This window comes from Orycteropus afer, unplaced genomic scaffold (assembly GCF_000298275.1).
Source record: "Orycteropus afer afer isolate SDZICR_OR568_19922 unplaced genomic scaffold, OryAfe1.0 scaffold00393, whole genome shotgun sequence".
In the NCBI taxonomy this organism is placed as follows: Eukaryota; Metazoa; Chordata; class Mammalia; order Tubulidentata; family Orycteropodidae; genus Orycteropus; species Orycteropus afer.
The window spans coordinates 2,607,854-2,622,014 of record NW_006921980.1 but is presented as its reverse complement, the minus strand read 5'-3'; the positions used below and the strand labels follow the sequence as shown (position 1 = coordinate 2,622,014).

At 37.6% G+C, this 14,161-nt stretch overlaps 1 protein-coding gene across 1 annotated transcript in view; it reads right to left on the bottom strand.

Annotated features, from left to right (window-relative positions):
- CNOT6 (CCR4-NOT transcription complex subunit 6) overlaps positions 1-14,161 on the bottom strand; it is a 93,711-nt gene that overhangs the window by 42,431 nt on the left and 37,119 nt on the right. The window contains exons 2-3 of the mRNA XM_007953426.1: positions 11,355-11,541; positions 9,146-9,231 (exon numbers count right to left, since the gene is read on the bottom strand). Of these exons, the coding sequence (XP_007951617.1) occupies positions 9,146-9,231; positions 11,355-11,541 (273 nt within the window). The remainder of the gene's footprint in view (positions 1-9,145; positions 9,232-11,354; positions 11,542-14,161) is intronic.

Here is a 14,161-nt window from a genome sequence, read left to right as displayed (position 1 = left end):
CAGATCTTGAAACATTCTTTGTGATGATGAATGTCACGCCATTCCTCTTCAAGCTGTCATTCCCGGCATAGTAGATCACATGGTTGTCTGATTCAAAAGGGCCAAAACCAGTCCATTACAGCTCACTAATATCTAGAATATCAATCTTTATGTGTTCCATTTCATTTTTGACAACTTCCAATTTTCCTAGGTTCATACTTTGTACATTCCATGTTCCGATGATTAATGGATGTCTGCAGCTGTTTCTCTTATCCATAGGAGTAAGGCTGGGTTTACTCAGATGATGAAGCTCTTTCCCAGTCCTATTTTGAGAGCCTTCTAACTTAACCGGACTATTCATAAAGTTGCATAGTAAAGTATCAAACAGTGTTTCTTTGCGATTCATAAGGTTTTTCCTGGACAATTCTTTGAGAAGTGGACGGCCTCTTCCTTCTTCCTAGTCTGCCTCAGTCTGTAAGCTGGGCTGATACCTGTGCACTATGTGCATCCCGCTGGGTTTGAAACACCAGTGGCTCAGCCTCAAAACTCACATCAGCATGTCACCATGGTAGGACAAATCGACAGACAAGTCTGTCTTCCTGTTAGAAACCTCTCGTACCACCCTTACCTTACCTGGGTCCCTGTAGCTGACTCCTCCTCTCTCCAGATTCCTGGGTCTTCTAATACCCTTTCTCCTGCTCTCCCGCCCTGCTGCTTTGGATGTGCCTGAGTTCCCTCTCCTCACCTGGATCCCTGTGGCTGACTGCTCCTCTGTCCGGGTTCCTGGCTTTTAATGCCCTTTCTCCCACTCTACCGTCCTGTTTCTTTGGGCGTGCCTGGGTTCTCTCTCCTCATCTGGACCCCTGTGGCTGACTGCAGTCTAAACTGCTAGTTTATGTCAAACTAGATGACTTTTATTTATTTCCCTTTCTTGATTTACTATTGTGGCTATGACTTCCAATACAATATTGCTAAGAGTGGTGATAAAGGGCATCTGTGTTTGGCTCCCATTACCAAAAGGAATGTTTTCAGTCTCTCTTCACTGAAAATATTATCAGCTGTTGGTTTTGTATGTTGTTGTTGCTGTTATTTGCCATCGAGTGGGACCCGACTCATAGCGACGACTCCTTGGGTTTCTGAGGCAGTATCACTACAAAAGTAGATTGCCCAACCTTCCTTCTGAGGAGTGGCTGGTGGTTTGAACCACCAGCCTTCTGGGTAGCAGTCAAGTGCCTTAGGCACTATGCTACCAGAGCCCTTAATTATCTTCAGGAATTTCTGTTCTATTCCCATTTTCTGAAAGTTTTTTTAATCACGAATAGGTACTGGATTTTGCCAAATGCCTTTTCTGCATTGATATATATGATCATGTGGTCATTTTCCATTGTTTTTCCAATTCTGAACCATCCTTGCATACCCAGTAAGAGTCCCACTTGTTCATGATGTTGTGGTTTTTTTAATATGCTCTTAGATTCTACTGGCTAGGATAATATTGTTAATAATTTTTGCCTCTATGGTCCACTCCTCGGAAGGAAGGTTGGGCAATCCTACTTCCGTAGTGATACTTGCCTTGGAAACCCAAGGAGGGATCGCTATGAGTCGGGGCCGACTCAACAGCAAATAACAACAACAACATGTTCATGAAGGATAGTGGTCTATAGTTTCTTATATAGTGGTGCCTTGCCTGGCTTTGGTATCAGAGTTATCCTTGCTTCACAGAAGGAATTCTTGAGCATTTCATCCTTTTCTATGTTCTGGAATAGTTTGGATAGAATTGATGTCAGCTCTTCTGTTTGCCAGAATTCACCTGTGATGTGTTTTGTTGGGAGCATTTTTATGACTTGTTGAATTTCTTTTATTGTATTATGTCTGTTCAAATTTTCTAGCTCAATTTGTATTGGTTTTGATAGGTAGAAATTTGTCTGTTTCTTCCAGGTTTTCAAATTTGTTGGAATACACCATAGTATTATCAGTCTTTTATTTCAATTGGTTCTGTTGTGAGATCACCTATTTCATTTCTTATTCATGTTACTTGCATCTTCTCCATTTCCTTTGTTATTTGCCAGTGGTTTGTCGATTTTACTTATCCTTTCCAAGAACTAATTTCCAGTCTCAATGATACTTTCTACTGTTTTACTGTTTCATTTATTTTTGTTCTAATCTTTATATTTCCTTTCTTCAGGTGATTAGAGGCTTTTTTGTTGGTGTTGTTGCTATTCTAGTTGTTGGAGATGTTAAGCTGTTAAGTTCTTTAGCTCTCTCTTTTTTTTTTCTGAGGTGTACATTTATTGCTATAAATTATTCTGTGAACACTGCTTTTGTTATGTTCCAATGGTTTTGGTATGTTGTGCTTTCATTCTTATTTGACTCAAGGAATTCCCCCCACACACACACACACATTTCTTATTTCTTCTAAAATCCAGTAGTTTTTAAGTTGGGTATTATTCTGTTGCCATGTATTTGATGTTCTTCCCGTGTTCTTCTTTCTACTGATTTCTAATTTTATAGTGTTGTGCTCCGAGAAGATGTTCTGTAGTATTTCAATGAGTTTAATTTATTGAGGCTTGCTCTGTGGCCTAACATATAGTCTATTCTGGAGAATGATCCATGTGTGCTAGAGAAGTGTATGTATATTGTGCTGTTGTTGGGTGTAGTGTTCTCTAAACATCTATAAGGTCAATCAAGTTGGTTGACTGTATTGTTTAGATTTTGTGTATCGTTGTTTAGTTTCTTTCTAGTTGTTCTCTTCTTCACCAAAAGTGGGGTATTAAAATTTCTTTTTTGGTGTTATTATTGTGGAATTATCCATTTCCCTCCACAATTCTGCTGAAGTTTGTGTATGCTGAGGCTGTTTCAATGAGGGTGTAGATATTTATTATGATTGTATCTTTTTGTTTAATTGACACTTTACTCATTATATAATATCCTTCCTTGTTTCTTATGCTGGTTTTTGCCTTAAAGTCTATCTTAACAGAAATGAATATTGCCATTCCTGCTATTTTTGATTACCATTTCCTTGATATTTTTCCAGCCTTTGATGTATAGCTTATTTTTGTCTTTGTGTCTAAGGCATATCCCCTGGAGATAGCGTAATGAAGGGTCATAATTTCTTATCTGTTCTGCCACACACTGTTTCTTGACTGGTGAACTTAATCCATTTACCCCACCACTCATTTGTCAGTTTGTCATACTGTGGTAGCTTGGATGTTACTGTGAAGCTGGAGGCTATTCCACAGTATATCAAATAACAGCAGGGTCAGTCATGGTGGACAGGTTTCAGTGAAGTGTCCAGACTAAGACAGACTCGGAAGAAGGAAGAGGTCATTCACTTCTCAAAGAACTGGCCAGCGAAAGCCTCATGACAGCAGTGAAACACTGTGTGATATGTTACTGGAAAACTTTATGAACTTCCTGGAAAAACTGTCTGATATAGTGCCAGAAGATGAACTCCTGAGAAGAGAAGGCTCTCAAAATATGACTGGGGAACAGCTGCCTCCTCAAAGTAGACCTTAATGATATGGATGGAATAAAGCTTTCTGGACTTCCATTTGCTGATTTGGCATGACTCAAAATGGGAAGAAAAAGCTGCAAAGAACGACTGATAACTGGAACATGGCATGGGCAAAGTATGAATCTAGGAAAATTGCAAGTTGCCAAAAAAGAAATGGAATGAATAAAGATTGAAATCCTAGGCATTAGTGAGCTGAAATGGATTGCTTTTGATCATTATGAATCAGACAATCATATACTATACTATGCTGGGAATGACAAATTGAAAAGGAATGGGGTGGCATTCATCATCACAAAGAATGTTTGAAGATATATCATGAAGTACAATGCTGTCAGTGATAGGATAATATCCATACACCTACAAGGAAGACCAGTTAATACTACTATTATTCAAATTTATGGACCAATCACCAAAGCCAAAGAAGAGATTATTAAAGATTCTTACCAACTTCTGCAGTCTGAAATTGACGAAACATGCAATTAACATGTGTTGATTATTAGTGGTGACTGGAATGCAAAAATTGGAAACAAGAAATCTCCAGTAGCTGGAAAATATGGACTCGGAGATTGCATGACAGAATGTTGAAAGACCACCAATTTAGTCATTGCAAATACCTTTTTTTTAACAATGTAAATGGTGGCTATAAATGTGGACAATGCCAGATGGAATACATAGGTATCAGATCAAGTACATTTGTGGAAAGAAGCGATAGAGAAGCTCAGTATCTTCAGCCAAAACAAGGGTAGGAGCTGACTGTGAAACAGACTATCAACTGCTCATATGCAAGTTCAAGTTGAAGCTGAAGACAATTAAAAGAAGTCTATGAGAGCCAAAATATGACCTTGATTATATCCCACCTGAATTTAGAGTCCACCTAAAGAATAGATTTGACACACCGACCAAAAATGACTGAAACCAGATGAATTGTGGGATGACATCAAGAACATCATTTGTGAAGAAAGCAAAAGATCATTAAAATGACAGGAAAGGAAGAAAAGACTAAAATGGATGATAGAAGAGACTCTGAAACTTGTCCTCTAACGGCGAGTAGCTAATGCAAATGGAAGAAATAACAAGACAAAGAGCTAGACGGAAGATTTCAAAGAGCAGCTTGAGAAGACAAAGTCAATTACTATAATGAAATGAGCAAAGACCTGGAGTCAGAAAACCAAAAAGGAAGAACACATTCCAGAGTTCTCAAGCTGAAAGAATTGAAGAAAAGATTCAATCCTCAAGTTGCAATACTGAAAGATTCTATGGGCAATATACTGAATGATACAGGAAGCATCAACAGAAGATGGAAGGAATACACAAAGTCACTGTACCAAAAAGACCTCGTCAATGTTCACCCATTTCAGGAGGTGGCATATGACCAAGAACCAATGGTATTCAAGGAAGAAGTCAAAGCCACAGTAAAGGAACTAGTGAAAAACAAGGCTCTAGGAACTGATGGAATACCCACTGAGATGTTTCAACAAATGGATGCTGTGCTAGAGGCACTCACTTGTCTATAATAAGAAATCTGGAAGACAGCTATCTGGCCAACTGACTGGAACAGATCCATATTTGTGCCCATTCCAAAGAAAGGTAATACCATAGAATGTGAAAATTATCAAATAGCATCATTAACGTCACACGCAAGTAAAATCTTGCTGAACATAATTCAAAAACGGTTGCAGGAGTATATTGACAGGGAACATCCAGAAATGCAAGCTGGATTCAGAAGAGGATGTGGAATGAAGGATATCACTGCTGATGTCCAAGGATCTTGGCTCAAAGCAAAGAATACCAGGAAGATATCAATGATATCACATGCAAGTAAAATCTTACTGAAGATAATTCAAAAATGGTTGCAGCAGTATATTGACAGAGAACTTCCAGAAATGCAAACTGGATTCAAAAGGGGATGTGGGATGAGGGATATCATAGCTGATGTGAGATGGATCTTGGATCAAACCAAAGAGTATCAGAAAGATATGTACTTGTGCTTTATTGACTATGCAAAAGCATTCAATTGTGTGGACTTGCCAGCCTCCTTGAAGACTAAGGTGTGCCTAACCCAAGCCATGGTATTCTCAATTGCCTCATATGCATCTGAAAGCTGGACAATGAATAAGGAAGACTGAAGAAGAGCTGATGATTTTGAGTTGTGGGGTTGGCAAAGAATACTGAAAGTACTATGGACTGCTAAAAGAACTAATAAATCTGTTCTGGAAGAAGTGCAGCCGGAATGCTGGTCGAAGCTAGAATGGCTAGACTTCATCTCACCTACTCTGGTCATGCTGTCGGAAGGGACCATTCCCTGGAGAAGAATATCACGTCTGGTAAAGTGGAGGGTCAGCAAAAAAGCAGAAGGTTCTCAAAGAGATGGACTGACACATAGCTGCTGCGATGGGCTCAGGTACAGCAAGGATTGTGAGGCTGGCGTAGGCCCAGGCAGTGTTTCCTTCTGTCGTACATATGTTTGGTACGAGTCGCAGCCAATTCGATGGCACCTAACAACAACAAGAACATGTATTTACCATGCCTTGGAGAAGGATATCATGCTTGGTAAGGGATAGGCCTTCAGTGGGAAGGATTCACACAATGGCTGCAACGACAGGCTCAAGAATAACAAGGATTGTGAGGTTGGTACAGGACGGGGCAGCGTTTCCTTCTGTTGTATATCCGGTCATTATGAGTCAGAGCCGACTTTATGGCACCTAACAACAACAACAAAATGCATTTACTGCTGTCATCTTGCTGAGTTTTTTTGTTTTTTGTGGGGTTTGTGTATGTGGTGCTGATGATTTCTTTGGGTTGATTACAGAACATTTTTGAAAGACAAGGGAAAATGTTAAAAGAATGAAACTACGGAAGTATGCTAGCTAGCTCCATGATATCCATCAACTTTAAAGAAAATAACACAAACTCATTCATAAAACAAACTTTAGCTCTTTGGGAATACACTGCATCAAACAGACATTATCCAGAACTAAGTGAATGACTTTAATACATTTTCTCTCTTCCAAATAATTAATAGGTACCATGAGAAATCAGTAACAGAAGTTTTCAGAGAGAGCAATGATAACATAATCGTTTTGGACAACAGCATTCATTTATAAGTGGCAAAATTCAAAGGACAAAATAGGTTTTGTCCAAAGAAATTGAAATCAGTGAAAAGAAGAATGCTTTTAGGCAGATGTGTAACACTGTACAACTAAGTATCTGAGAAAAAAAGTCTGTGAAATATCCAAAGAAGAAACATAAAAAGCCGGGTCTTCCTGAAATGAAAGAGCAAGGCATCATTGTTAAGAACCAAAACCAGTTGCTGTAGTGCTGATTCCAATTCATCGAGACTCCAACGTGTATCCTAGTAGAACCTTGCTATTTAATAGGGCTTTCAATGACTGATTTTTCACAAGTCGAGCCTCATGCCTTTCTTCTGAGGTTCTTCTGAGTAGACATGAACCTCCATCCTTTTGAGTTAGCAACCAAATGTGTTAATCACTTGCACCGCCCAGGAACTATTGAAAACAAAGGTACCATAAAGACGACCCCTCCCCAAGCATTTAGTTTCACAGGTTTTATGTACCTTAAATTTGTGTTTGATGATCCTAACTTCTAATAAAGCATGTGGGTCCTTAGCATAATGAATACAGATTAAGGTTCATAAGAAATATACTGTTAAGATTATAACACCTTGAACTGGAAGGACATACAATAGTAGATGCCTTTGAGATAATAAAAGGTCTAGAAGAAGAACAAAGAGGGCCTCAACATTCCATAATGTTCTAATTGTTTTGCATTAAAAATTGACACTAAGGTGACAAAATAGTATTTAATTTTGGTGGCCAGGATATGGATACAATTTGCAACTCTTCTTATTTTTCTGATCTTTAAATTTAAAATGAGAAAGAAAAAGAGAGAGAGAGAGAGAGTTAGGGTTACCACAGGAAAACATTACATTAAAAGGCATCCTCAGCTCACATTTCACTGTCCTCCATTTTAAAAAGTCTCAACCAGTTCAGCCCACACACAAAAAAACAACTACACAAAGAATCATTTACAAAGGTGTTATTGGTTGAATATAGTTTCACACACATTGTAAGATTGTTGTTGTTGTTGTTATGTGCCATCAAGTTGTCTCCGACTCATAGTGACCCCTCCTTGGGTTTCCAAGGCGGTATCACTATGGAAGTAGATTGCCCAGTCCTCCTTCCGACGAGCGGCTGGTGGGTGTGAACTGCCAACCTTCTGGTTAGCAGTCAAGTGCCTTAGGCACTATGCCACCAGAGCTCCCATTAAAATTTTTTTTTTTCATTTAATTTGGTTTTTTTAGAATACTGTTATTTTTATGTTATGAAACAGATTAACAGAAATAAAACCTCATTTTATAACAGGAGTTTTAAGACTAATAGTGTAATTCATGATGACGTGATCTTGTTATTTAGGAATCAATTATATAGTAAACGGATATACCTATCTAAGACTACTGTTATGGGCTGAACTGTGCCCTCTAAAAATATATATTGTAAATCCTAACCCCTACACTTGTGGAATAATCCCACTGGGAATAAGGTTTCTTCGTTATATTAATGAGGCAATGTCACTATACAGTGTTAAGTCTTAAGCCAATCACCTTTGAGATATAAAGAACAGGTTAGGCACATAGAAGCAATCATAAATGGAGTGGAGATGCATGCCACATGAAGATCACCATGAAAATGGGAGCAAAAAGCTGAAAAGAAACAAAAACTTTCAAAGTGGTGTGGTTGGCTACCATCTTTGAGAAAGGTAGCACTGCTTCAGCATTCTGAATTTGGACTTCTAGTTTCCTAAATTGTGAGAAAACATAATTTGTGTTTTTCTGTTATAGCAGAATATGTGGTATTTCTGTTATAGCAGCACTAAGAAACTAAAACTAGTAAAGAATCTTTTAATGTGATAAAAAAATTTATAGGCACTAACATGTTACTAGGAGATCTGGTAGCATAGTGCCTAAGGTATTTGACTGCTAACCAGAAGGCTGGCAGTTCAAACCTACCAGCCACTTCTCACAGAAGGAAGACTGGGCAATCTACTTCCATAGAGATACCATCTCGGAAACCCAAGGAGGGGTCGCTATGAGTCAGAACCGACTCAACGGCAAGTTTGTTTTTTTTTTTTTAAATGTGACTTTTAATCTTGCTGGCTTTAAAATAGTATTCCCCAATAGTTCTTACTGGATCAATTATGTCTCCACCTTCTAATATATTAATCAAGTCCTCATAAATCAAGGTTCAGAAAATATGCTCAAGTCCAAATTGTCTACTTTTTTACATTTTGAATGTCCCTTAGTTTTTGAGATTTGAGATTAAGGAAAAAAGCTGTTTAGAACATGATAAAATAAAGTATGGCATCAGGAACGTCCTGCAAAATATACAGGCAATTAAAGAGTAAAGAAGCGAGTTTAGGCCATAAGCAAAACAATCTTCTCAGAGAATCACAAATACAAAACATAGCAGACAATCCACAGACAAAAAAGAAAATCGTGGGGATATATCTAAGAAACAGATGAGGTTTTCGGGAAAACGAGCCTGCAAATCCTCTGGCAAAATGATTCTCTCTCTCACTGCTTCTTTAGATTCAAACACATACCTATAAACCATAAGAAGCACAACATGGAAGTCATACCTTTCAGGCCTAAAGTCTGCAACTGAAACAGCTTTCCCAGCTCAAAAGGTAGAACTCGTAACAGGTTGTTATTTAAATGGAGTTCCCTGTTGATGTAAAAATTCCAGGAAGTCAGAAGACATTTTAACTTTTAACTAACAGATAAAATGTACAATATAATTTCTGGAATACAAACTTCTAAGAATGACAAAATTTCGTATTATATTCCATTGTCTAGCATAGTGGGCTTAAACTACAAAAGTTACTAGAAAAATAAAATGAGAAAAAAGTACACAATATAAGCCCAAAGTTTTAAAAGTCGTTAATTCGATAGGTATGAAGTCACTCTTAATTGCTGTACTTATCTCACTGCAGATTGGTGACAAAGTTGCAAACTGATACCAGACCACAGACCACCCTATGACTCTTGGTCTAGCACACCTGGGATCTACTACACAGGTTTAAGAAAGTGAAAATGATAAGGCAGTCTAATGTGCAAATTGTTCAAAGAGACATCAAATCATCACGTAGTACCAACTCAGAGAAGCTTGTGACAGCTGTATAATTAAGCTTATGATTGATATTGCTCTAAACTTATTAGTTTCATTTTGGAAATAATAGCAGTCATCTTAACTACTAATGATTATTTTAATTATTTGTTTTGCACAGATAATTATATTATAAATATCAAAGGAGTCTTCAATGGGGGGTGCAAACACCCAACACTGCAATAGTAGCAATTTCCTACGTTTTATTTATTAGTTTTTAAGTGTGAAGGAGAACTACTTCTATAATCTTTGGTTCACCTTGGTTACTCCTGAGCAAACCAGAGGATGGTGAAGCCATAAATTGAACAAGAGAAATAGTTCTGAATAATTGGTTCCTGTTGATTTCCAAATATATCATGTGGGAAAGGAGGTCTTTTAAGTAAATCTTGTTTAGGGGATTAAAAATGATATAGTATATACTCAATAACTAAGCTTATAAAAATGTGAAAGGGAGGCAAAGAAAACAAAACTTTTAAAAAGCTCATTCCTCATTGCTATGTAGCAACTGGCAGAAGGCAGCAAAGCCTGTGGAACAATGGAGAAAAGGCAGGGAATATGAAATGGGGCAAGATTTTCCACTGGGGACAGCAGACTAGGAGAATTTTGGCTTTATATTCAACTTGGCTGCTTCTCATCTACCTTATGAAACAGAGGTTATAAAATTCTCACTCCTTAGAAGTGGGAATGGCCAGACTTCACTGCTCATACTTTGGTCATGTTGTCAGAAGGGACCAGTCCCTGGAGAGGGGTATCATCTGGTAGAGAGGGTCAGCAAGAAAGGGGAAGATCCTCAATGAGAAGGATCGACACAGTGGCTATGACAGTGGGCTTAAACATGGTAATGACTGAGGATGGCACAGGACTGGGCAGTGTTCCAGTCTACTGTACATAGAGTCATTATGAGTTGAAACCAACTTCATGGCACCTAACAACAACAGTAAAGAAAACAGTAACTACCATATATTAAATACCAGCATACTCCAGGGTAGGGCTATTTTACCTATTTCTTCAAATATACTTCATTTCAGACTTTGCTGAGTAGGTATCATACAACTTTACAGATGAGGAAACAGGCTTACTGAAGTTAAGAACCTTACCCAAGATCACACAACATGTAAATGGCAAAGTCAAGATTCAAATCTGGACTCCATATGACTGCAAATTCCATGTTCTGTATTTTACACCTGACTATAACTCCCCAAATTCAACTAATTCTAGTTTTTTCAAATTTAGGCTTCAATACAGTCATGCATAAAAGCCCTGGGACAGCAAAAGGATTTTGTGGTTTCCTGGACTCTGTGTTAAGGATCATGTTACCTCGGCATTTAGTGGGATAAAGCACTAGAATGATGAGGGCAGTATGTCACAGGTGAGTGTTTGAATGGAATAATGTAATTGCCTTATATTTGCTTACCCCACTTTATCTCAAAATTTTGGTTCAAGAATAAAGTATGTTACACAAAACATAACAATTAAAATATAAAAAATAAGGCAATAGATCTACTTAATTTATTCTGTTTTAGATGACATTCAATCTTTCCAGAAAATTTAACATGAAAGATATAGTTACGTTTACTTTTGTTCAAATATCATCAAATTTATAGTGCTTTTTCAAAACAAAACTAATGCTATACTTTGTTTCACAGGTGGTTATAGTTAGGTTCTAAGTTGAATCTGCATACCTGAGTGATACCATGTTTCCGAGTTCTGCAGGTAAACTACGAATTTTATTAGATGACAGGTCCAGATACACCAGATTGTGAAGCTTGGCAATGTCTGAAGGAATGCGGGACAGGGAATTGTCACTCAGATGCAAAGCTGTCAAGTGAGTTAGGGACCACAAAGATGAGCTTAAGCTTCTTACTTTTCCTGTAAGAGAAAAAAAGATAATATAATGTTCTTTACAATTTGGTTTCTAGATTAAGTAAGATTTAGCTGTTTTGACGAATAACCTAAAATAATTTATATTCCTGGGAATTAATGGGAAAAGGGGAAACCTTACCTGTTTAAAAGCAATTCTCTGCTATAATTATGTTATAAATTCTGCACTTAGCATATTAAAATAAAATAAAAGACCAATACTTAGATTGCATTTTTATTTTTAAGAGCAAAATAGGAAGGATTTATCTGTTAAAATGACCTCAGATTTGCAGAATGACATATGAAGAGCTGGGATGTTGTCACTCCCATTCTCAAAACAAAAAAGATGAACAAACTAAAAATCAACAACTCTTCTTAGACCCATCAGAAAATTGAAATCAGCAAACTGCTGCCCCCGTAACTAAGGAGACAGAAAAGTAAATAGAGAATCACAGTTTACAGAAAATAGAAGTACAGGAACACAAGCCCAGAGCGAGAGCCAGTATGTGGAAAGACGTTAGACTGTGAATGATGAATTGCTGGAGACACAATGTGGACTAACTTGGGAGTAAAAAATCAGCGATAAAGTGTCAGGGGTGGGGGGAGAGGGGAACAGCTTTTGGAAACCCCTACCCTTTACACCACTCATCTGTCAGTTTGTCACACTCTGGTGGTTTGAGCGTTACTCTGAGGCTATGCCACTGGTATTTCAAACACCAGCAGGGTCACCCATGACAGACAGGTTTCAGCAAAGCATCCAGACTAACACAGACTAGGAAGAAGGATGGGGCCATCCACTATGAAAAAACTGGCCACTGAAAATGTTATGAATAGCAATGAAACATTGTCTGTACAGTACCAGAGCATGAGCCCCTCAGATTGGAAGGCACTTAAAGTACAAATGGGGAAGAGCTAGCTGTCTCCTCATAAGAGAGTTGATCTTAATGACGTGAATGGAGTAAAGCTTTTGGGATCTTCATTTGCTGATGGGGTACAACTCAAAATGGGAACAGAGAGGTGCAAACATTCATTAATAATTGGAATATGGAATGTACGAAGTACTAATTAGGAAAATTGGAAGTTGTTAAAAATAAAATGGAAGGCAAAAAGATCAATATTATAGGCATTAGTGAGCTGTAATGGACTAGTATTGGCCATTTTGAATCAGATAATTATATGGTCTACTATGCCAGAAATGACAAATTGAAGAGGAATGGTGTCACATTCATCACCAAAAAGAACAATTCAAGATCTATCCTGAAGTACAATGCTGTCAGTGATAGGATAATATCCATACCTCTGTAAGTAAGATCAGTTAATACTACCATTATTGAAATTTATTCCACAATCACTAAATCCAAAGATGAAGAAACTAAAGATTTTTAGCAACTTCTTGAAAAAGACCAAATAGGCAATCAAGATGCACTGATAAATACTGGTGACGGGAATGCCAAAGTTGGAAACAAAGAATCATCTTCAGCTGTTGGAAAATATGGCCTTGATGAAAGAAATGATGTTGGAAATCTCATGATAGAATTTTGCAAGACCAACAACTTATTCACTGCGAATAATTTTCAACAACATTAACAGTGAGTACATGTGGATTTCACCACATGGAATACAAAGGAAACAAATAATTACATCTGTTGAAAAAGATGATAGAGAAGTTCAATATCATGAGTCAGAACAAGGCCAGATGCTAACTGTGGAACAAACCATCAACTGCTCATATGCAAGTTAAATCTGATGCTAAAGAAAATTAAAACAAATCCATGAGAGCCAAAATAATACTGATTATATTCCACATGATTTTAGAGACCATCTGAATAACAGATTTGATGCACTGAACACCAATGACCGAAGACCACATGAATTAAGGGATGACATCAAGGCATCATACAAGAAGAAAGCCAAAGGTCACTACAAAGACAGAAAAGATCAAAATGGATGTCAGAAGAGACTCTGAAACTTGCTCTGGAACAGAGAATAGCTAAAGCAAAAGGAAGAACTATAAAGTAAAAGAGCTGAACAGATTTCAAAGGTTGGCTCAAGACAAAGTAAGTTATTACAATGAAATGTGCAAAGACATGAGTTAGAAAATTGAAAGGGAAGAACATGCTTGGTGTTTCTCAAGCTGAAAGAACTGAAGAAAAAAAACTCAACCCACAAATTGCAGTACTGAAGGATTCTATGTGCAAAATATTGACCATTGCAGGAAGAATCAAAAGAAAATGGAAGGACTACAGAGTCACTATACCAAAAAGAATTGGTTGGTATTCAACCAATTAGTCCATAGTCCAAGCTGCACTGAGGGAAATGACAAAAAATAAAGCTCCAGGAAGAGAAAGAATATTCATTGAGATGTTTCAACAAACATATACAATCCTGGAAGCACTCACCCATTTATGTCAAGAAATTTGGAAGACAGCTACCTGGCCAACCAACTAAAAGAGATTCATTATTTGTGCTCATTCCAAATACAAGTGATCCACCAGAATGTGGCAATTATAGCAAAATACCACACTCAAGTAAAGTTTTATTAAAAAGAATTTAAAAACAGCTGCAGCAATACATCAACAGGGAATTGCCAGAAATTCAAGCCATATTCAGAAAAGGATGTAGAACAAGG